At 55.7% G+C, this 23,835-nt stretch overlaps 1 protein-coding gene across 5 annotated transcripts in view; it reads right to left on the bottom strand.

Moving 5' to 3' along the window:
• Positions 1 to 23,835, bottom strand: part of TNRC6C (trinucleotide repeat containing adaptor 6C) — a 110,867-nt gene continuing 87,032 nt past the window's right edge. For 4 of the 5 annotated variants that reach the window (XM_053659221.1, XM_037157681.2, XM_053659220.1 and 1 more), the window contains 14 exons: positions 23,328 to 23,385; positions 21,695 to 21,837; positions 21,365 to 21,514; positions 20,052 to 20,195; positions 19,241 to 19,360; positions 17,250 to 17,333; positions 16,791 to 17,022; positions 13,652 to 13,819; positions 12,615 to 12,806; positions 11,772 to 11,915; positions 9,759 to 9,953; positions 9,009 to 9,079; positions 8,301 to 8,440; positions 1 to 2,874 (listed from right to left, as the gene is read on the bottom strand). In XM_053659221.1, coding sequence (XP_053515196.1) covers positions 2,514 to 2,874; positions 8,301 to 8,440; positions 9,009 to 9,079; positions 9,759 to 9,953; positions 11,772 to 11,915; positions 12,615 to 12,806; positions 13,652 to 13,819; positions 16,791 to 17,022; positions 17,250 to 17,333; positions 19,241 to 19,360; positions 20,052 to 20,195; positions 21,365 to 21,514; positions 21,695 to 21,837; positions 23,328 to 23,385 — 2,202 coding nt within the window. In that variant the 3' untranslated portion in view covers positions 1 to 2,513. The remainder of the gene's footprint in view (positions 2,875 to 8,300; positions 8,441 to 9,008; positions 9,080 to 9,758; positions 9,954 to 11,771; positions 11,916 to 12,614; positions 12,807 to 13,651; positions 13,820 to 16,790; positions 17,023 to 17,249; positions 17,334 to 19,240; positions 19,361 to 20,051; positions 20,196 to 21,364; positions 21,515 to 21,694; positions 21,838 to 23,327; positions 23,386 to 23,835) is intronic. The other variant, XM_053659219.1, reaches the window with a different exon arrangement.

The raw sequence follows: 23,835 nt of genomic DNA, 5'->3' as shown, positions 1-23,835 counted from the left end.
CAAGAAAAAAATTGCAATTTATTAAGATTCAACAGAGCGTTGTACTTTTGAAAGCAACTTTCGGTGCGTGTTCAACAATCACATTCTATGAGGAAAAACATTAAAAGCCACAAACTTGTTTCTTAATCTCAGAGTTAGAAATCTTCCATTCAAAATGAGGTCAAAAAAAAAAAAAAAAGAAAAAAGAAAAACCCAACAAAAAACGAAAACAAAAACAAAAAACCCAACAGAAAAAACAAAAACAGATTCTTTATTCCCATCCCCAATTTTCAAACGTCAGTTTTTCTACAACTCAACGCCACTGACGGCGGCCTGGGAAGCTGTGTGCCGCGCGAGCACGCACACTCGCACGTATACTTGATGTACACCGGCAGGTACGCGTACATCAAATACAGAGGGTGCGTGCGACGGCCGTGAACGCGGCCGCTCCGAGGAAGGGCTGTGAGCTAAACGCACCATGAACTTGAGGACGGGTCTGGGACCCAGGTGTGCATAGTTCGTGATCCTCTAGAAAACCAGCTTCTGGGGGCCCGCAGTTCTACGGGTCCTCCTCCTCCTTCTTTTTTGTTTTTTCTTTTTCTTTTTTGTCTTGATAAAACCATTAAAAAGCTAATTAAAAAAAACGTAATGCACAAGTCTCCTGACCGAGCAGGCAGGGAGCGCAGGTTCATATATATTTTTTAAAACATACTTGAGGGTATGTTACTCCATTGTCTTTCTTTCTTGCAAAACAATCAAAACATTGATTCTTTTTTAAAACATAAAGCAATTTTTAATATATAAAGCACTCTTCAAACATCTATTTCTTTTGAGTCCATTATTTGGTAAATATGTAACTGCTACACATTAGAGATTAGGTACTTTTCTTTGTGTTTTTTTCCTCTTTTTTCTCTTTTTATTTATTTTTTTTGTTTGTTTTTTAATAACCTCTTCAGTGCTAGGAGTTGGGTTACAAAATACATGAATGGTGTGGGGCCGCCCCTCGGGAACCCTGGCTTTCCTGAGAGCGCGCCGCGTGTGCAAGACAGTGACCACGCCGCCTCGCCGCCGGGACGAAGGGGGACAGCCGGCGGGGTCCGCGGCGCCGGCCGGAGGGGACACAACACTGTTCGATCCCAGAGCTCTGAAGTAGCGCATCTGTGTTCTGAAAATAGGTTTCTTTACGACGGAAGTCTTTTTTTTTTTTTAAATTCCTTTTTAAAATTTTTTTATTTTAAAGTCTGAAGGAGAAAAAAGGTCTGTAAACAGGCAGGAGCCCCCACCACGGGCCCCTCCGAAAGCAGTCCCGACCCACGTCCAAGTGCTCACTTCCGCTCCTCCGCGGAGCCGTCCGCCCTCCACCAGTATCCATGGCCACGGCTCAACAACAGTTTTTCTCTTTAACTTTATATTCCAAGTGGAAAAATGGTGCAATACTCTGGTGATAATTTTCTTGCATTAGTCCGCAATAAAAAGCTGCTAAAGGTAGGTACACATATTATTTCTCCAGAGATACACAATGTACGTTTTAGACGTGGTAACGGAGTCCTTGAGTAAACATTTACACGTGAACTGCCGCCGGCCCTGTCCTGCGAGTCCTGTCTGTGTCGGATCGGCGGGAGGAAGGGCGGGGACACTCAGTGCAAAGTTAGAAGCCAGTAACAACAGACGCCTGACTGACGCGCAAGGAAAAGCATACACTGAATAGAGGGGAGACCCACGGTGAGGGCCCTCACACGCTGGACGCACGGACACAGGTGCGCACGTGCGCACACACTCGCTTGTTTGGAGACACACACACACACACACACACATAGGCTGTGAACTTAGAAATCTCTCCTGGAGCCTGTTCCTGCGTGCTGATGCCGACCTGGAAGTGTAGAATTAGACTTAGAAAGTGTTCACATTTCATTATGGCCTGCTGGATTCAAGTATTTGCATGTTTGATATGTCTTTTTTTTAACTTTTAAAAAATATTTTTTGGGATAAAAACAATGACATGAACAAGAATGAGACAAGGGTAATGTGCATGGGCGGGTCCGTGGGGACAGAGGACAGACGCAGACGTTCCTTCCGCTCGGCTCCCCGATTCGTCCGCCTCTGCCGTGTGCATAATGTCACAGGCTCGCTTTAAACAGGCTTTCTCGTCCCTCCCTCCCTCCCCCCCTTGATAAAATAACCCTTTCCAGCCCACAATCTGAAAAGTGCCCTTCATGATAGAACTATTCTAAGCAGCTTTTATACTTAAAAAATCAAAATGACAACACGCCACACGAACGTGAGACAACACAGAATGAAAAGCTATGAGGGACGTCCTGTCATTGGCGAGGGACGCCGACCAGGTGCAGCCCGCACTGTCTCGGGACAGTTCGCAAGGACCGCGCCGAGGTCCGTCCTCAGTACTGGACAGAGGTACTTGGAAGGGCGGCCGGGCTGCTTGGCTCGAGTGGGGTCCTCAGCGACGCCCGGCCGGGAAAGGGTCAGGGTTCCTTCCTGGTGCTGATGATTGTGGCGCCCGCAGGGTCCTCGAGGTCCTAGATGGACTCCCCACTGAGAAGGTCGCCCGGAAGCAGAGTGTTCAGCGGGGTGGGGCTTCCAATGACCCTGCCGTCGTCACTGCTGGGCGGGCCCCACAGGCTGCTGGAGTACTGGGGAACCCCACCCCACAGCAGGTCGCTGCTCCCTTTGCCGGCCAGGCACGGGGCGCTCCAGTGGCCGGCGTCACTCCGCACCAGGCCGTGGGAGCTGCCCGCGGCGCCCAGCCTCGCCTGGCCGGTCCCGGTGCTGGACTGCCAGCTGGAGGTGGGCGGCAGCGCTTGGCCCTGGGCCAAGAAGCGATTCACTTCTTCTTCGCCAGCAAACTCGGCCAAGATGGTAGTGTTTCCCAGAACACACCTGCAAGAGCAGAAGAGCGACAGAACTGAGACCTGGTTTTCTCAAAAGAAACAACACCGACGAACCTTTAGCTACACTAACCAAGAAGAGAACAAGTAAGATCAAAAATGAGAGAGGAGACACTGCGGCCGCCACCTCCGAGACGCAGGGGTCCCCAGCGCCGCATGGACGGCTGTGCGCCGACAAACTGGAAAACCTGGGAGAAACGGACGCGTCCCCAGGAACACAGGACCCACCACGACTGAATCACGAAGGAGCAGAAAACCCAAACGGACCGATGGCAGACAAGAGGGTGGAACCGGTGCAGAAGAGCCTAGGACCGGGTGGCGTCACAGTGAGTTCAGGAGAGTACACACCCATCCTCCTCAAACTGGTCCAAAAACGGAAGAGCAGGCAACTGTCCCCAGAGTTGGCTCCTTCCGCAGGGCCAGCGCCATCCCGATACTGAAGGAGACAGGGCGCTGGGAGCAGACTGTGGGCAAACAGCCCTGGTGACTCAACACAGATGTGAAAAGTTTCTTTTTCAAATATACTTTATGGATTATGCTATTACAGTCGTCCCAACCTGTCCCCCTTTGTCCCGGACTGGTATCCCCATTCCTCCAGCAATTCCTCTCTTAGTTCATGTCCACGGGTCGTGCATATAAATTCTCTGGCTTCTCCATTTCCTATACTGTTCTTAACACCCCCCCCCCCCCACCTACTTCGTTCCTACCGATAATGCTTCTTAGTCCCTGCACCTCTCCCCCTCTGTCCCCCTCCCAGCGGATAACCCTCCAATGGTCTCCATCTCTATGATTCTGTTCCTGCTCTGGTTGGTTGCTTAGTTTGTTTTTTAGTTTCAGTTGTTGGTAGTTGTAACTTTGTTGCCATTTTAATGTTCATAGTTTTGATCTTTTTCTTAAATAAGTCCCTTTAACATTTCATGCAATAATGGCTTGGTGACAATGAACTCCTTTAGCTTTACCTTGTTTGGGAAGCACTTTATCTGCCCTCCATTCTAAACGACAGCTCTGTGGGACAGAGTAGGTCCTTGCCTTTCATCACGTTGAATACTCTTGCCAGTGCCTCTTTGCCTGCAAGATCTCTTTTGAGAAGTCAGCTGACAGTCTGATGGAGACTCCTTTGTAGGTGACTGTCTTCTGTTGTCTTGCTGCTTTTAAGATTCTCTCTTTATCTTTAACCTGCGGCATTTTTTATTGTGACGTGTCTTCGTGTGGGTCCCGCTCCAGGACTCCCTGTGCTTCCTGGACGTGCATGTCTATTTCCTTCACCAAATTAGGGAAGTTTTCTTTATTTTTTCAACTAAGTTTTCAGTTTCTTGCTCTTCCTCTTCTCCTTTTGGTAACCCCTATGACTCGGATGTTGGTAAGTTTGGAGATGTCCCAGAGGCTTCTTATACTATCCTCGCTTTTTGAACTCTTTTTGCTGTCGTGGTCGAATGCTTATTTCTTCCTTATGGTCCAGATCGTTGACTTGACTCTCGCTTTCATCCGTTGTTGGTTCCCTGTAGGTTTTCTTTACTCCACTTAGTGTAACCTTCATTTCCGCCTGGGACTTCCGTTATGCTATTAACGTACTCGGTGAATTCTTCAAGCATCCCAATCACCAGTGTTTTGAACTCTGCATCTGATAGGTTGGACATCTCCATTTCATTCAGTCCTGTTTCTGGAGTTTCAATCTGCTCTTTCATCTGGGCCATGTTTCCTCGTCTCCTCATCTTGGCAGCCTCCCTGTCTCAGCAGCGTAGCCTATTACAGAAAACGCACCTGTAAACTGTGTGGTGTGGAGCCTTAGGTGATCACCGGGGCAGGCAGTCTGCTTCGATGCTCTGAGGCTGAGTGCGGGGAGGGTCAGGGAGGAGACCGCGTTCCTGCCTGGTTTGTGGAGGTTTGCCCGGCACTCACCCCATTTCCAGGCATTTCACTCAGTCCCCAGATGTAACCGGTGCCCTTCCAGCTGTTGTCCTGGTGCTGAACCCCAGAGGGGGAGTCTGCGTAAGTTGTAAGTCCACGTGGGCCCTTTAGGTGGAGTCTCCTGAGAACCCAGTCGGTTCTTCTGCCACCCGAACCCCACTGGTTTATCTTTCTGGTGCTGGAACCCTGGACCGTGTGGTCTGGCCTGGGCACGGGACCCTCCGCGCCTCAGTGTCGTCCCTCCTGATTGTTACCCCGCACACGGGAGTGTGTGATGGCTTGTTCCGGGGGTCTCCGCCTCACCAGGTCTCCGCGCCTCCTGACCGTCTGGATGAATGCGGCGTCTTTAAATCCTTGGTTGCCAGACTTTCACACAGCTCGATTTTCTGATGCTTCTGGGCGTTTTTTGTTTTGGTCTGGTTGTAACTTTTTCTATAGTTGTACGAGAAGGCAAAGCATGTTTACCTACGCTTCCATTGTGACCAGAACTCAGCCAGATACAAAGATTCTGAACGAAATTAAGCAGCACAGTAAAAGGATCATACACCTTGATCAAGTGGGATTTATCCCTGAGGTGCGGATGGTTCAACATCTGCAAACCAATGAATGTGATAAACTACATTATAGGATGAAGGATCTAAAGCACATCATCATCGCGAATGATACGGAAATAGCATTTGACCAAACACAGCATCCTTCACAATAAACACCCCAACAGGCAGAGTGCGGAGGGCCAGGGACGCGCCTCGCAATGACACAGGCCACGTGATGAGCCCACAGCCGATACACTCCATGGTGAGAGGCTGAAAGCTCTTCCTCTGCGACCAGAAACCAGAGAGGGCGCCCCTCTCGCCACTGCCACTCAACACAGTGCTGGGGTCCATGACCTTACATGAAGAAAACCCTAAAGACTCAGCCAAAGACTGCTGGAGCTAATCAATAAAGCCGGTGAAGCAGCAGGACATAAACCAACCCACGGATTTCTATACACTGACAATGACATTCTGAAAAACAAAAAAATCCCATCATGATAGCACAAAAACAATGAAATACTTAGAATTTAAACAAGGAAGTAAAGGATACTGAAGACAAATGTAAAGATATCACATGTTCAAGGATCAGAAGAATCAAAGCTGTTAAAATGTCTACGCAATCCAAAGCCGTCTGCAGAGTCAATGAAAAACCAATCAAATGCCAATGGTTTCCTCAGAGACAGTGAAAAGAACCCTAAAGTTCGAATGGAATCACAAAAGACCCTAAAGAGTGGAAATAATACTGATAAAAACAAACCTGGAGGTATCCCACTTTCTGGTTTCAGACCAAATGGCAAAACCACAGTAATCAAAACTGTGACAGGGGCCTAAAGAGAGACAGACAGATGGACTGGCACAAACAGGCCCCTACGGACACAGCCAAGTGATGTTTGACAAGGTGCCAGGGACACTCAATGGGGACATGAGTCTCTGCAGTACACGCTGCAGAGAAACCTGGATAAGCACACACGCAAAGATGAGGCTGGATCTCTGTTTTATACCACTCACAAAAATCAACTCCAAATGAATTAAAGACTTAACGTAAGAACCGAAACCATAAAACTCCTAAAGGAGAACAGAAAACAGCTCCTTGATGCCGATCTCGGCAATAGTCAAAAGCACGAGCAGTGAAAGCACGAGTCCCCAGGTGAGGCTGCACGGAGCCGGGGGGCTTCCGCAAAGCAAAGGAGACCACTGGGAACGTGCACGGACAGCCCGTGGGATGAGAAGTATTCGCACGCCAGCTATTTAGTAAGGGTTTAGCAGCCAACACACAGAGACCTCACGTAACTCAGCAACAAAACCCAAACAACCTGGTTGAAAAGTGGACAGCCTCGGTGCCCATCAATGGAAGAATGGGTTGAGTGGACAGGGTGCACACACACACGCACACGGGCAAACATCACTCAGCCACGAGAGGAGAAAACCCTGCCACCTGCGGCGACGTGGGTGAATCTGGAAGGTGCTGTGCCGAGGGAGAGAGCGGGGGAGAGAGAGAACTGCCACGTGGTATGACTTGCGGTGGGGTCCCAAACCGCCGAACTCGCAGAAGCAGAGTGGAGAGCGGCTGCAGGACCTGGGGGGTGTGGGTGAGAGGGCGCGGACTTCCGGTCAGAAGGGGGCCAGTTCTGAGGGTGGCATGCACAGCTGGGCGGTGGCAGTTTAACGACCCTGCACTGGACACCGGGCAGCTGTTCAGAGAGCAGACCTTCAATGGTCTCACCACAAAAAGGAAACATGAAGTGAACTCCCGGTGCCATGGAGGCACCAACCGCTGTGACACTGAAATGTTTCAAACATGTTTCGACGCACTGACACGTTGTACGTCAGTTTTATCTCCAAACAAATGAAAGCGCAGACCAGGGGCGGTGTGAGCGCGCGGGCCTGCCCAACCTCCCGGCTGCTTTCTCTCTGCGGGCACAGCTGGGCCGAAGGCTTCTCAGCGCAGGACCCCAGAGCCAGGCTGTGCCCATGTCGACCACGGCTGCTCCCGGCCCAGAGCGCACTTCGTCTCGTTCTGGACTCTCACAGCAGCTAGTGTGTCTGTGGGCAACACATCCCTGAGGTAGTGTGTACACGCACACATGAACTTGAGCACCACCTAGGATCGGTGTAATTTACATCCCGGACCGGCATCTCGGGTGGTGTCACCAAGGAGGTCTCTGCACACATCTTATCAAACCTGGGCCTAGGACCTGGCTGGTGGGGCTCGGCGGACTGAGCGCCGGCCTGCTCACAGAAAGGTCGGGGGCTGGTTCCCAGCCAGGGCACGCACCTGGGCTGCAGGCCAGGTCCCCAGGTGGGGGCGTGCAAGAGGCAACCGATAGATGTTTCTCTCCTTTTCTCCCCGCCCCCCACTTCCCCTCTCTCTAAAAACACAAAAAAATTAAAGAAAAGTTACAAAACCCTGTCCTTTAATGGGGTGAAGAGGGGGCTGTAAGGACCACTGCTAAGCCCAGCTGGGGACACGAGAGGGCTGCATGCGCGCCGCTACCTGGGGGAGGGGAAGGGGTCTTCTTTCTGTCACTGGTCTCTACACCCACTCTCCGGGGGGCCTTTCCCTGGTGGAGGGCATGGCCACTTGGCTGCAGTTACAGGGTGAATGGTGTCTCCTCCGAATCGCGTTGAAGCCCGCACCCCCAATACCACTACATATGGCTGTACTTGGAGAGTGGTCTTTAAAGGGATAATCCCGGTAGAATGAGGGGCATTAAGGTGCGCCCTGATCCGCTCCTGACTGGTGTCCTTGTAAGAAGAGGAAGTCAGGACATGGACACACGAATGGTGGCCATCTGCAAGCCCAGGAGTGAGGCCTCGGAAGGAGCTGACCCTGCCGACACTTTGGACTCCCAGCTCCTGAACCAAGGGACAGTGCCCGTCTGCCGGTGGCACTCGGTCACAGTAGCCCAAGGACATGCCCGCTGCACCCCAAACCCAACCCTGCTGGGGCTGCAGCCGGGGCTGCGGAGGCACATACATGTGCAGGGACTTCTGGGCCTTGGCGGCCTCCTCCTTGGAGCTGTAGCGGACCACGGCGTTGCCTTGAGTCAGGTTCAGGTGGAATGTGATGAGCGGCCCATGCTGCAAACACAGCGTCCGCAGGGTGGAGCCGTCGATCTGATTGAGGAAACACAGGGGGTGGTAACGAGCTTCCCGTGACCTTCCTCCACTACGTTCTTCAAAGCAAACGCATATGGAATCGGGTGCACTGAATGTTGGGAGAATGTCTCTTTTTAAAAGGGCTTAATATGTACGACTTCATGACATAAACCTTTTATAGCTTTGCGGCTAGGCACTCTGAAAACCTGGGACACCTCAGTCACGTCTGAGGACTGTTGACCAGAAGGAGAAAGCCCGTTCTGGTCCTGCTCCCCTCGCCGGAGTGTACCACACGGAGCGCATGGTCCCCAGTGGCCTGCAGCCTGGGCTGGGGGCACAGGCCAAATCACTCGTGGGTGGCTGCTGTTAAAGGCGAGCAACTCTGATCACAAAGGTACAGTTTTCAAGCCTCAAAGGAGTAAGAAGTAAGTAATTCCACAGACACGTGGCTAAAAGACCCCTGGGTATGTCCACTCCTTACTGCCCGTGCCCCCTCTGGGCCCTAATGAGGGTGCCCAACGAAGAGACGGTGTACCGGGGTGGGTGGGAGTCCTCGCCCCCCATGGTGCCACTCCCCCCACGGTACCTGGGGTGTGAGGTTGCGGAGAACGAGCCAGCTGCTGGTTCTTCCTGAGGTGTCAGTGCTCCAAGCAGAACCTGCCCCAGACCAGGGAAGAACTCAGTCAGTGAGCCGCCTGCAGGTAGCTGCCAGCACAAAGCGTCACTGTGCAGACCCTGGGGCTGGTGGCAGGGCTCCCCCTCTGCCTCTCCCTCCCCACCCTTAGCGACTTATTCATGAGACCGAGCACAGGGCTTTAATCAGAAGGAGGGGGTGGCAGTTCGCTCTGCTCGGCTGGCTTCACCTCAGTGTCTTGGGTGCCCTGTGCCCATCTTCCATCCCTGCCGGCCAGCAGAGGGCGCCTGTGGGAAGCTACAGAGCTGTGACGCAAGGATGGGAGTCCCCACCCCCACCCCCACCCCCGGGGTTTGTGTTTGGCCAGGAAAGCCCTTCCTCCAGGGAAGGGCTGTGAAGAATTGAATTTAGAGTGGCACAGAGACCCTTTGCTGGTTGGCAGGACTTTCCCCAGGACCCCGTGTGGCCCCTGCATGTGCTGAGACGCAGGGACCTAACTGCTCAGAGTGGACCCGCGTGGGCTTGCTCGCCCAGAGCTGATGCTGAGAACAGTGGCAGCTGGCGCTGGGCCCTGTTGCCCTGTAAGCCCTCTAAGGGTCCAGGGTCCTCCCAAGGAGCGGCAGGCACACCCCCTGAAGAGTACACGGAGTGAACATGGAGCGCGCCCCCCCCCCCCGTCTGGACACGAAAACGGATACATACCGGAGGAGTAAGAGCTGGTCCAGCCGAGGGGGCTGGCTCCCCAGGTGGAGGAAGACTTGGGGTTGGTGAGGCCCGGCGGTGGCCGCGTGGGTGCAGTAGTGTTTCTGGGCACCTTCCACAGCTCATGAGACAGAGAGGCTTGCGTGTGGGAGGCGGGGCCGGAGGACCACGTCGATTTCATGTCTGACAGTTTCCCTAGAAGGATGAGGACACGGGCATGGGCATTTGTGAGGCAGAGGGGAGCTTGGGGACCCCCAAGAGGCTTGCCGATACACAGTAAAGAACCTCCGCCCAAGAACCGTGGGGACGCTTTCTCGAACCTCCGCCTGCATCCAGTGTCGGCCCGGCCAGTGCTGCTGATAGTTAACCGATCTGCTAAACGTGCCAGACACAAATTCGCTCTTGAGCAAAGCATTTTTGTTGTTTGACACTGGAGCTGCCCTACCCATGTGTCTGCGAGGACGCAGGAGACAACACGTTGGTCAAGGCCGGAGCCTAAGGAGTGTGGAGGGTGGCGTGTGTCCTCCATGCTGCTTCCGTGCGTCTCAGTCCCTGTTCAGACCAGGCCCTCAGCCATAACCGCCTGTGCCATTATCCCGCACGGCTCTGAGACGTGCCGTCCCTGTCACCCCATGGCACTGGGTACGGCCCGGCCACCCCAGCGGCCAAGCAGTTCAGCATCTTGGTACCTGGGTGGGGGCATGTTTAAGCCTCTTTGGAAAAAGAAGAAGAACAACAAAAACCTCCAAAGACCAGGTCACGACCGTCAGCCCCGGTCCCTGCTGCAGCCAGGGCGCGGCTGGGATGCGCAGACGCCTGGGTGCCCACCTCACCGGCTGCACGGGAGGCGCTGGCAGCAGAGGGGTCATTGTCACTGCTCCCTGGACAGCACTGCAGTGACCAGGACAACAGAAACCCCAAGGGCAGTTCTCCAACCCTGGCCACCGGAGTCCACTGTGACCCCACAACAAACAAATGCTAATCTCAGCAACTGTGTCGCTGATCAGAAAAAGAGACACCAAAAAGCAACCTTAGGTGCAGGGAAGGTGGTTCTTTTTTACTCTCGCTGTTTAGTCAAATGGCCACAGGAACATCAAAAGCCTCGGAACACCGCCCTCACGAGTATCGGAGCGAGAGCACCAGCAGGGACAGAACAGGGCAGACTCTGAGGCAAGACGTGGAAGCACTCGGCAATGAGCCTCTCCCCCCGCGGCAGCGACCAGAGGACCCGCGCAGCGCCCTCGCTTCCAGAAGGAAGCTGGGGTGGGGCCCAGAGCTGCGTGTGAAGACACCTGTGAGCCATGGGCCCTCCTCGCGTCAGCCCTGTTTACGGACTGGTGGCACGGCCTGTTCCTGTGCGCACCCCCACATTTCTTTACGTCCTGGCCTTCCTGACACTTCAGACTCAAGATTCCTCTGAGGTGTTTCACAAGCCATTCTCAGCTCTTCCTGGAGAGACTCCTGATGTCCACGGTCAGAGGGAAACTGCATTTAGCCAAGCACGGGAGGTGGGCACTCGGGGGCTCGGAGCTAACCTCAGAAACTGCTACAGTGGCCTTCCTCCCTGGTGGCAAATGCCAGGGACAGCAAGTTCCCAGCAGGTAGTGCCTCCAGGACTTTAACCCCCTCGACGCTTGTCTCAGAGCTGCGCGGGGTGGGGGGCAGGTGGCGTGGGGAGAGGCGAGCGCTCGGGCAGTAGCAGCTCACAGCGCTCGTCCAGACGACCCACGGGTGGCGGAGACGCCGCCATCCCTGCTGCGCACGAGGAAGCAGCTGTGCCGCAGTGAAGCCCAGGCCCACTGTCTGCCACACCACACGCCCCCCAGTTCAGGGGTCACCAGGAAACGCTGAGGTGGCCTTTATGTTGCTTATAAAGCAGGTGTGTTAATAAACCGCAAACCCACCTCCATGTTCACCACGAGCACCACCCGGCCACTCCTCGCGCTGCTAGAGAAGCTGCCCACCCAGCTGTCTCCGCCGGGCGTCCGCGCGTGTGCTCGCAGCCCTCCTCACCTCCGCTCTTGAGGAGGTAGCGGTTGACATCCTGTATGGTGGTGTTGATGGTCGGCCCGGTGGGCACGCTTCCAGGAGTGACGTCAGGGTCATTCTCAGGATCTATGTTTTGAAGTCCTTTCCAAGGAACTCCAGGATGGAATTCTGGAAAATTCCAAAGTGAAGATCAAAATAGGAGTATTAGGAACCTTCACATTGCTCCATGACAATTTATAAAAATTGTATTTTATTTAAAATGTTTTATTTATTTCTTTAGAGAGAGGGGAAGGAAAGGAGAGAGAAACATTGTATGTGGTTGCCTCTCGCACAACCCACTGGGGACCTAGCCCACAACCCAGGCATGTGCCCTGACTGGGAATTGAACTGGTGACCCTTTGGTTCACAGCCTGCACTCAATCCACTGAGCTATACCAGCCAGAGCTGGAAATTTTAATAATCTGCTAAATGAATCAAACTTTTAATAATCTGCTAATTAAATCCAAAGGGACACTTTAGGCTTTCTTTTGTAAATTAGTCATCCTCTGGAACAAACTAGAACCAGGCACTGCAGCCACCATGAAGGACGGCTCAGCTGGTGGGCTGAGACCCCGAAACTCCAGACTGGACGGAGCCCAGCGCCACGCCCAACCACGCTGCCACTGAAAGGAGGGGCTGCGGAGCAGCGCTCGGCACCAGCCACCTCGGCGCCGATCTGACCCACAGCTTTCCAGCAAGGAAGCCACCACCACGGGGCTGTCACTCCAGGACCCTTCGCTCAGGGCCTGCTTTCCGAGGCCTCACTGTTCCCCTGGGGTGTGCAGTGCGTCCTGACCTGCAGCTGCAGGAAGCGGTGCCTGCTCTTACCTGGGGGCCAGTTGATGCTGGAGCCGTTTGAGACTTTATCACTGTCAGATTTGGCACGAGACCAGCTATGGGGGACAGCTACCGGAGGACTGGCTGGTGACTCACTGTTCTGGATTAGATCGTACCGGCCATAGGAGTCGTCGATGGAGGACTTGGCCGGAGGCCCGATGCTCAGACCTCCAGGGATAGCACCTGTGGGCACAGCAGGAAACGGCACGTGAGTGGGGCCCGGGTCCTCCCTGCCAAGTACCGGGTCTGGCCCTGGTCCAGGGTGAGCTGTCAGGCGCAGTTAGCCCGGCATTCTGAGCATAACCAACTTTGTCCTTGAAAGGCCAACTCTTTAAGAGTTGTATTGCTTGTCCCGCTGGATGCCCTGATGGGACGCACACCCACGGTGGGAAGCTGCCCAGGGAACCTCTCCTGGGACAACTCGAGGGTCTCCGCGAGGGCCGGCGAGCCCGCCTTGCCAGTGTGCCGAGCTTGCCCGTGCCCGGGGAGGCGCCCTGACAGCACGCGGTGGCCGTCCTGGAGAATTCGCCATTAGACTTTTTCTTTTTGGATGCTTTGTATAAAAAGAAAATGGTATACCCTGTGTATTTCCTCTGCTGCTATGCTACCTTGGAATGTAGAACCAAACTGAATGCTTACGGAGGCCGCCTCCTGTGGTTCTTAGCGTTTCTGCTTCCTCCTCCTTTCTAAGCTTTTGATTTTCTATCGCATTTCATCCTTCTATTAAACAAATCTCCTCGGCAGATTCAACACTTCCGCTGAGGGGCGCAGTGCAAGTAAAGACGACACAGGCTGTGCCCTCTATGTGCCCTTTGCTGCTCTGGGGCGTCTTCAGTTTCCTCTGGGTTGGCAGCTAAGATCAGGTGCTGGGGTTTCGGGTGGCGGACCGCCCACCAGCTGGGACCCCGCACTCTCTGCAGTGGAATGGAGTGTTTTGGTGCCGCTCTCAGCACCGCCGCTCAGAAGACAAGTGCGGCCTGGGTGACAAGACGAGAGGGCCCCCGTGCAGCGGCTGGGCTCGGCCGTACCGTGCTTGCCGGGGTTCTGGTCGAGAGGAGAAGCAGCACCGGGCACGTTATCCATAGGGTTGGGGTGTGTCCACTGAGGGAGGCGCGACTGGGACTGAGATGGGTCCTTCACCGGCAAACCGCCAGTCATGTCCATGCTGCCGACGCTCACGTTGGGGGTCAGTCCAGCTGCAGAGAGAGAGAGAGATGGTGAGGGCAGGCCCCGCCCTCTGCAGGGCCGCTTCCTGAAGCTGGCAAGTCCCCTGTGACACCCGACACCAGCAAGGGAGAGGAGCCACGCCTCTGTAAGATGGGAGAGGCGGTGAGCGGGTGAGCAGCCTTTGACGGAGGAAGACCAGTGGGTCTGCTCTACTTTTTTCACTGCTCGGCATGGTCCTGAGGCTTCTCATTCACAGAAAAACAGAACAAGGCCAAACCACTAGGAAAACCGTTTCTGATTTCAGGGCCTCTTATGGAAATCACTAGATCAAAACCTCTGAGTTGGGAGGAGTGGTCTGAAGGATCTCCTAGAACAAGCTAGTCGGGATAATTCAATTCTACCTTTAACGGACCGCCTTTGTTGTCTGCTCAGAGGGTGTTTGTGAATTCACTATCAAATGACTTTTGGGGAGCAGGCCTATCTGAGAGCGTGGGTGCCGCCGCCGCCTCTGCCGGGGAGGCTGCTGCCCTGGGTTCATCTGGGGTTTCCAGCAAGTCCCATTGCTGTGCTGGGGAAACGAAGGCGGGGGGGGGGGGGGGACGGGCGACAGGAAGGCTGGAGCAGAGCTCGGATGGGGACGCCAGTTCGGGGCTGGACAGAACCACCACGGAGCGCAGCACAGCAGTGCCGGGTGCCCTGAGCTGCGGGCCTGGCCTGCAGGCCCTGGTGCACAGCGCCGGTGAGTCTCTGCCCTGAGCAGGGGTCTGTGTGTTTGTTCTTCACTTCAGTCCGAGCTGCAAACTCAAATGCCTGCACGGGCCAAGTGGGCAATGCAAGCCCAGGGGTGGTGGGCCGGGGGGGTGGGGTACAGACAGCACTTGTCCTGAGCCAGCAGGTGCTGCTGGGTCCATGTGGAATGCGGCCCGAATGCTGCCATCCAAGAGGCGAGGAGCCACTTAGATGTGAAACTCCAATTTTCAAGTGTTTAACACACACGCACACCATGCAGACCTAAGCAGAGACCTTTGCACGTGAGATGCTGCCTGTTTGCAGGCTCTGCTTTCACGCCCACCTTCCTTTCCCCTGGTGCACAGCTGGCTGGGTGAGGGCTCAAACCCCGCAGCTGGGCCCCGGCCCCATCTCAGCCTCCGCCTCGTCCCTGTACTCCTCCCACACACCAGTCAGACCGCCCGGCCCTGGTCCCCGCCCACACCCCACGCACACCGCTCCTGGGCGAGGCTTCTCCTGACGGATACCCTACTCGCCTGGAGGTACAGCTTCAGCCCTGCTCTCATTTGCCCCCTCACGCAAGGTGAACGGGAACGCCCCCTTCGCTACAGCCCCGCCCCACGGCCACACGGGCTCTGAAGGGCGCCTTCCCACATCCATGTGCCCGAGTGTCCCGTGGGGACCACATACTCCAGGAGTCGGCGTCACGTGCAGAGGTCGAGTGGGAAGGAAGGTGGGCGTGGGGAGTTCCGGCTGCTGAGAAAGACTGCCGAGCACCGGCTGGCCTGGGAACTGTACAGGCTGCGTTTCAAATGCCTCGCCACCCACTTACTTTACAACCTTAGTGTGAACACTATGAGAGTTTTCCCAAATTACCTTTCATCTAATTTGAAAGATTCACCGCACTATTTTTTAAATTTGTGCTAAAGAAACCCGCCCCCCCCCCGGCAAAGATTAGTGCACCCCACTCTCCAGAAGGCGAACGGTTCGGAGGACGGGGATGCGCGACGCTGAAGTCAGCGCTTTTCGGGACAGCAGGTGCAGCCGAGTTTGTCCCCAGACGACTTCCTGCAGGAGAAGCGCTTCCACGAGACGAGTGCTGCGTGCTGGGCACTGTCCCAGAGTGCTGCCTATTGATTTGCCTAATCTTTCTCTTTAACAATTTTATTTATTTACTTTTAGAGAGAGGAGAAGTGAGGGAGAAAGAATAGGAAACATCAGTGTATGAGAGAAACACTGGTCAGCTGCCTCTCACATCCCTTCCCCTACGGGGGACCTGGCTCGCAATGCAGGCATGTGCCCTGACTGGGAATCGAACCAGCAACCTTTCGCTTCGCAGGCTGGCTCTCAATCCATTGAACCATACCAGCCAGGGCTGATTCGTTTAATCTTTAAAAGAACCCCCTGAGGCGCGCATATTCCCACTTTACAGATGGGGAAGTTGAGGCAGAAGAACAGCCAGCCACGGGGCACAAGCAAGTTGTGGGTGCGGGGCTGGGATGCAGCATGGCAGCCTCATCCCCAAGCCAGGTCTTCCTGCTCAGACCCTTCTGCTCCTCACATAAAGGGCAGTGTGGGCAGGGCAGTGACACAGGGAGGGGACAGTCACGGCTCAGCATACACTGCAGTTTCATACTGAAGACACGCCACGTCCGTCTATGTCCCAGGGAGGTGCTCCATGTTCAGAATACACCAGTTTCCAGAGACCGACAGCAGCAGGGACAGGAAGGGGCCCTGGCAGCCGGCAGCAGGTTCACTGGCACTCCCCGGGCCTCCATCCCTTTGGACACGGGTTTCCCTGGTTCTGACTATGGTTGGGCAGCTCTAGACCCTTGGCCCCCCGGCAGACAGGCGGCCTGTGCCCTCTACTGACCTGAAGGTGTGAAGTGCTGAGCTGCCCCTTCCTGGTCAGGGGTCAATGCCCACACACTGCTCTGGCTGACTTCACCGCCTAACACTTTAAAGAAGTGCCTGGCCCACAGAAATCTGAACCCCTGTGCTGGAAAGCCGTGCTACCCTCTTCCCTGCGGCAGAGGCTGGGGGACAGTGGCAGCTAAGGAAAGTCAGGAGCAACCCAGGAGCAGAGCAGACTGCACCTTCAACAAGGGGCACGAGGTAACCTGGGGACTTTCGCCAGCCCTGCTTACAAGATTCTACACTGGAAGTATTTATAGCTGTCCTGTTGAGTACGAAGGCCGAGAGCCACTCTCAGCCTGCCAGGAACAGTATGTCTCGCACGGACTGGGCCGCCACACGTGGGCGGAGACTCACCGAGAGGGTAAGGAGCGAAGGTGCTGGGCGAAGACTGCTGCTCTTTGGTCTGCAGGTCGGGCAGGCCGGGGGCCTGAGGGTGCGGGGAGAAGCTGTCCATGGCCGATTTGCCTGCAGAAGGGTGCAGAGACAGGTGCGGCGGGGGCGGCGGGGGCTTCACGAGCAGGGCCTGGGCCAGCTGGCGCTGCTGCTGCTGGATCTGCTGCTGCAGGTTAGTGATTGTGCGCGCAACCTGGCGGCAGACGTACGTACGCACGTGAGTGGGTGAAGTGGTCCCCGTCACCCCGTTGTCAGTCCCCACTGCCAGCCTCCTCCCAAACCTAGGTGACCTCAAGCCTCACGGACGGGGAGGCTAAGTGGGAGAAAAACCCAGGACCATGGACCAGCCCAGCAACTAGCGTCTCCTGGAGCAGCGAGGACTCGCGCTCACGGACCCGCTGAGCCCAGGACGGCACCCACTTGCTGCTCTTGCTGTCTCATGGGTCCGGACACGTTCCGCTGGGCCTGGAGCATCTGCTGCTGGATTTGTAAACGTTGGTATGCCTGCCGACAGAGAGGGCAACTGAGACACCGTGAGACGGCCACCAGCAAGTGGTTCCCCTCAGCACTGGTAGGGCTGAGTCTTGGTCCCCTTGGCACACTGTGGTTTAAACACTGTGTGTGTCAAGGGGACCTTTCTGGAAGGAGAAGTGCCTTCCCAAAGCCCCCCGGCCTGGGGTCCTGGGGGGGCGCCCCAGGCAGTGCCCCTGCCGAGTGCTGGTGATGGAGCGCGTCAGCGAGTGTTCCAGTTACTGAGACCAGAATTCCTCGGTCAATCTTACCAACTAAAGTGAAAATGAAACGAAGGTAAGGCGGAAAAACACTTCTTCTCCTAACGACACAGACAAAAACTGTCCCTGACGGCTCGGGGGGGGGTGGGGGTGGTGGACGGTGGGGGCGCCGCCCGAGCAGGGACACCGCACGCTCATGGCTCAGCAGTCCTTTCGGGAGCCGCACGCCCAGACGTGTGACATGTCTGACACAGAACCCGTCCATGAGCCACCACAGTGACCGTGACACTCTTCTGTGTGCAGATGCAAACAGTTTGGTCAACTGTTTACAAATGTTGGCCAACATCAATTTTTTCATACGATATGGATTTTCTGGGAAGTTTTGGGCCAGAGGATATTTTTAAAATAGAATCCAAGAAAATGGAGAGACTACACTGTTAGAGATGCCTCCTTAACCTGCAAATTACAAGGAATAAAATACTTCACGTAAGCGAATCCTACTGGACCTACAATGTAACCTTAAGAGTGCACGGCAATGTTCTACCCATCTTTCTGGAAAAAACGTGGAGACAGTGCACGTTGCTTTAAAATCAGAACGCACTAAACATGGTGCAGCATTTCCATGCCCCCCCACACACAGGGGGTCCACAAAGCACGTGAGTGGAGGACTCAGACCGGCAGCACCACGACCAGCCACGTGTCGTGGCAGAGCTGCCAACGACATGCTGGGTCCTCTCCGCCTGAGGTCAAGGTCTCTTCCGAGTGCTGGCAGCTGTAAATGACACCACCTGCCCTCAGTCCTCCGGCCTCAGGGAGCCCTGCGGTGCGGCCTGTCTCCCCAACAGTCCAGTGGTGCCCAGATCCCCGGGCACTCCCCAAAGACCATGACTGTCTCCAGGACACGCTCCCCAATCCGGACTGAGTGTGCGCAGGACGCCGCCGGAAGGGGCGGTGCGATGATGGCAGTTCTGTCTAGGGGATGCTTCCCCTCATGATTCCCAGGCATCTTCTAGGAGGTGACGTTGTGGGACCGACCAAGTAGATCAGGTGTCACCGTATTAAAGCACGAACATCGCACACGTGCTTCAGTGCACACACTCGCTGTGTCCCGAGACACAGGGACGTGGCCTCTCGCGGTAAGAGCACCGAGACCGTTAAACGTTCAGGATCCAAGACATGTTACGTCGCAACTTTCAACAACAATTAGGCTCTATCACATCAGCCTTTCTCAGCAGGGGTTTGGGGTGAGAATCATGTCCTCATTTCTGAGGCATCTACTCTGTAAGGAAATGACTTCTCTCAAACTTCTAGAACAACGTACATTCCATCCTTAGAAGTTGGAAATCAGCCACTGCAACGATTTCCCGTGCCCTGCGGCGGAGATGAGAAGCTCTGGGTGAGGAAGGCTGGCTGCGAGCTCCGGCCACCAAGTGCCCGGCTGTGAGACGGGGGCGACTCTGTGAACCAGGGAGCTTACTACTCAGAAAAAACGCCACCAAGGGGAAAACTCGCTACTTCTTTGGACAGCTCACAGTGCAAATGTCTCTATGACAAAAAAAGAGTCCCCCGGCCACTCTCACCAGCCAGGCGACGGCACGTCCGCACACATGCCATCTCTGCAAGGATCAGGGGCGCTGTCGCTGTGCCCTCAAGCGCGGCCTGGCCGGCGCGTCCACTCACCAGCTGCAGCTGATAGAGCTGGTTCAACATCGTCATGTGCTGAGGGTTAACCGGCGAGGTCAATAGTGCAGGGTTGAGACCAATGTTTTTTGCTGCAAACTGCAAAAGCTGTGCTTGAACCTGCGACACAAAACAGGCCCGGAGGCAGCGAGTCACCGTGACAGCACCTCCTCCTCTGCGTCAGGCCTGCATTCAGAACTGCTGACCGAACGACACCTGTCTCACGGGTGAACGTGAAAACATCTGTGGGCCTTTTGACATTAGTTAACATGCTTCTGTGAGGAATGAGGGAGGAAAGAGGGGAGAGGAGGGAAGGAGGAAGAAGGAAAGAGATCTCTTCCTCCAAACATTCTAGTTATGTATGAACTTTCTAATTTCCTTTCTAGGGGTTACTCTGGGTCACCCGTCACAGTGACAATCGGTGGGCCCAACGAAAGGACAGTAGGCAGTGCAGGTGGGTCCCAGGGAAGGAGTCACTGTCGCTCAGGTCCAACCTCTCAAGGAAGGCAGGTGCACACCTCCTGGTTGATGGCACCATGCCCCCCACAAGTGGGTCCCGTCCCAGGGCCGGCAGCAGCCCCTTCTCGAGTTTACGTGCTCAGGAAGCGGTCCCCTGCTGTGGGAGGAAGCAGCCCCTCCTCTCGGCGAGCACAGTGCCCCCGGCAGCCCTTGTGGCACATGCACCCGTGTGGCTCTGCCAGCCCTGGCCTTGACAGTCAACGGTCAAGGGCACCTCTTTGCCTGGCACTCGCTGCCCTGGACCAGTCAGGGGCCACTGTGAGCTCTGTCCCTGTACGACACCGGGTCTGACCTGAGGGGATAGAAACTGAGGCACTTGCGCACGGAGACCGGGCTGGGAGGGGTTCAGCGGCGGCATGGGCGGCTGCGGCGGCGGCATGCTCCTGGCTTGTGCTGCTCCGCTACTGCCAAACACGCCCAGACTGCCACTCGGTATCTGCAGGGGACGGAGGGACAGAGTCATCGGAGTCGGAACTATAGGAACAAGGTGGCAAACAATCCGTTTTCCTCAATGGGAATGCAGCGTGGCCTCCAACCCCTTCCGTAACTCCCACCGGAGGGTCTGTTTGCTAACTGTGGTCTAAATGGACTATGGATGATGAGAATCCGCCCAGGGAGCTGGCCCGTGTTTAACCACGGGCGCACCAGGTGCAAGTCTCCCGAAACAGGGGTGTCACACCAAAAGGAACTCCGATGACGCAGCACTGTGGGCAACATGACACACAGCTAGTAAATAACGTGTGTTCCCAAAAGGGTGAGTTAGAAGGTGCGAGAGAAGAGCCAAATTTCCACACAGGAAAACATCTTAGTCCTGACAGCGAGCCCTGAAATCGCATAAACGGGCACATCCAGGCGGTGAACCGCGTGATGGCAGGTGTCCCACTGAGCTGCCCCGGGCCGGCTGTGTCAAGCTGCGAGGGGCTGGCAGTGTGGGACGCTGCAGGCAGCGGAAGGCGCACGGCTGGTAGTCGGCCAGGACCACAGGCCTGTGCTTGGGAGTGTCCGGCCACCCTGCGGGCCACAGCAGCTACTCAGAGTCCCGGAGATGAGGACATGAACAGGAGGAGGTGTTCTCCAGGTGGGACGGGCACGGTGTGCTCACACACCCTTTCACTCAGGAGAGTCTGGGGCAGGAAAGGGATACGGAACAGCCAGCCATCAATCAAAAGCCTCAGGTCCGCCCTCAGTGCTGGCCGACAGGGACTCTCACTCCCCACGAGTGTCAAAGGAGGGGACAGCACTAACGGGGCTCTGAACGTCACCGGGAACCTTACAAGAGACGTCCTCTTTCCTTCTGAGAAAAGGGGACAAAGTGGTGTTTTTCGGCAGAGGAAGACATTTAAGATTTCTATTTATGTGCCATTTAAATGAGCAGTAAGTTAGCACCAAGGGTGCCGAACTCAAACACATTTTAGTTACACGGGAAAAGAAATAGAATTTTGAAGCATTTCCTCCCATATGGTTAAATCTCAGGAACTGAGTTCGAGCCCCGACACCACTCAGTCACGTGAAAGACAGTGTCTACAGTGTTTTAACCACCCTCACGTGTTCGATCACACTTCAGAACGCGACAGAGGCCGCGCTGCTCCCCGCCAGGGGCCTTACCTGTCGAGAAGAATTCAAGTTTGGCATGCCCAGCCCTGAGGCAACCCCGCCCAGGGCCTGACTAGGGAGGGCACTGTTGGAAAGGGGGGGCTTCAGGCTCGGCGAAGGCAAAAATGGTGAAGTCGTGGGCTCTTCCACGAGGCCGCCGTCCTGAACGGAGAAAGACAGGGTGAGCGTGTGCGGTGCCCACCCGCACACAGGGCACACGGCAGCTGCCCAAGGACACGTACAGGATGCGTGTGAAAAAAGAAGAGCAAAAATGCGGAGAACGGGCCCCGATAAAATGAAAAACACCTCTTGTTAAACAGACAAAAAGGCCGAACCTCATACCTTGTCGAGAAAGGCGGGGCGGTCCACGGAAGACTCTTTGGAGATCGGTGGGCGGCAGCCAAGGGCTTTGGTGACCATTCCATTGTAGTCGGCCACTCCCAGTGCGCGCTTGTCCACGTCCACCTTCTTTTCCAGCAGAGCACCTAGAGCAGGCCAGAACTCCTGAGATGCCCGAGGCCCCTGAGCCCCGGAAACGGGGAGGCCCTGCTCTCAGCCCTCGCGCCGTCTGGCCGCACTGCCCCTTGGGGCTGGGCCGTGCTCTTCCCAGGACCACTACCCATCATCTGTCCATCAGAGCTGCCCTGTCCCCCCACAGCCACGATTTCCATTTGCTGGGTCCCCCAGTCGCAAGGGCTCTTCAAGCAGTGGGGGACACGACACCGTGAAGGACAGCAGGAGCCCAGCCCCAGGGCTCTCCGCCCGGTGGGCCTGCCCACTTGGCTCTTTCACAACTTGGCTGTTTCACAGTGGCAAGAGGTGAGAGGCGACCCCAGTGGGCCCCGCCTGTCCCCGGGCAGCTCCTGCCCCAGTGCACTCGTCTACTGCCGCCCTTCCTGGTGGCCTCAGACTGACGGCTGCGGCGCGTGCAGCGCGACTGACGCCGACTGTGGGGCACCCCCCCCCCCGGCTCAGGCCCCACAAGACGCCGCCCTGCCACCCAACAGCAAATCCCCGCTCTCCGGGGTCCACTCAGTGCCACGTTTGCACATCCTGGTGCTTTCAGTCAGTGTTGTCATCCGTGAGCGAACACGGAGGGAGCGTGCGGGTCAGATGGGCCCGCTCAGGTGGAGGGATGGGGCTCTCGGCCACCAGTTCAGTGCCGACGAGCCAACAATGCGGTGCCTCCGGAGAAGGGCGAGGTGAGCCGAGCCACCGTCTGTGCGCGGGGCTTCCCAGGAAGAGCAGGGGAGCGCCCGCAGTGTGCGGTGAAGCTGTGGGCAAAACGTGGCTTCACAAAGTGACTGATTAAAAAGGTGTGTAGCCAGCAGCATAGTGTGAGTCCAAAAGCCAAAGAAACCCATGGTCACCTTACCCAAGGAAATGTTAAACCCTTGTCAGCCAATTTTCATTATTAAGAAATACGGCGTGTAGTCATTTGTGAGAAACGTGCATTAAATTGGGTCTTCAAACAGAGACGCAGGTGAAACGAGGCCAGCGGTCAGCAGGGCGCGGCCCCGCCTCTGCACCGACCCCGTGCTTTACAGTTTCTAACGTGGCAGCTGCAGTTCGAGGCGGCTCCAGAACTAGGGCAGCTTGTTCCTGGCAGCCCCAACGAGAGCCCGTGCTCAGCCAGCGCGGTGTGAAGGCTGGCGTGCGTGTGGTCTGGTGCCCTTCTCCATGTGTCCTGACTACCTGCCTCAAAAAGGGGGAAAAAAACCTCACGTATTTGTTGAAGCTCTGGAAAAAAGACGCAGAAAGCAAACTCGGTTCACGGTGTGGCCTTTGCTCATTTGTCCCCATAGCCCACTAGTCCGGAAACCTGCTCGGGGCTCAGAGCGTATCACACAGTCCCTCCTGCGCTGCGGCCCGTCCTGTCTACCAGCGCGGACACTGCCACTAACCCACGGCTACAGTGACGCGCTCGCTCTGGGCCCTCTGAGAGGAGTGGGCTTGAAGTGCGCGTCTTACTCACTCATGGCCTGGTCAAGATTCATGTTACTACTCTTCAAGGCCTCTTCAGCTGGCTCTCTCTGTGGGGAAGACCGAGGTTTCATTAGACGGGCATGTTAGCAAAGGGAAACGTTTATAAAGAGTTTGTCGCTATCAGCTTAGGGAAGGCCTTGTTATTAACCTAATGTCATTAGGTTTCGGAACAGAAATACTCTCCTTCACTGTTGCAGCTGGAGACTGTTTGGAGCATAAAGAGCCCCGGGAAGGAGCCAGCACCTCACACTTCCGTGCCCCGTGCCCTGGAGCGAGGCAGACACTTCCGCCGGGACAGCAGGGCCACCGCCATGGACTCATGCAGACTGTGGGCAGGACAGCCCCGGCACCACAGCCACCGCGCCCCGACCCTCCTGCCGGCAGCTGTGCACGTCAGGGTGAGAGTTGGAGTGTGGAGGTCCACCCTCTCTTTCACGGACTCTGGGCTCTGTGGTTAAGGGGCTCATTGTGCTAACTGCTAACTGTCCCTGCTCAGT

The sequence above is a fragment of the Artibeus jamaicensis genome, unplaced genomic scaffold, assembly GCF_021234435.1.
Source record: "Artibeus jamaicensis isolate MK-2021 breed Jamaican fruit bat unplaced genomic scaffold, CSHL_Jam_final contig_2259, whole genome shotgun sequence".
Classification (NCBI taxonomy): domain Eukaryota; kingdom Metazoa; phylum Chordata; class Mammalia; order Chiroptera; family Phyllostomidae; genus Artibeus; species Artibeus jamaicensis.
This window is presented reverse-complemented; position numbering and strand designations above follow the sequence as displayed.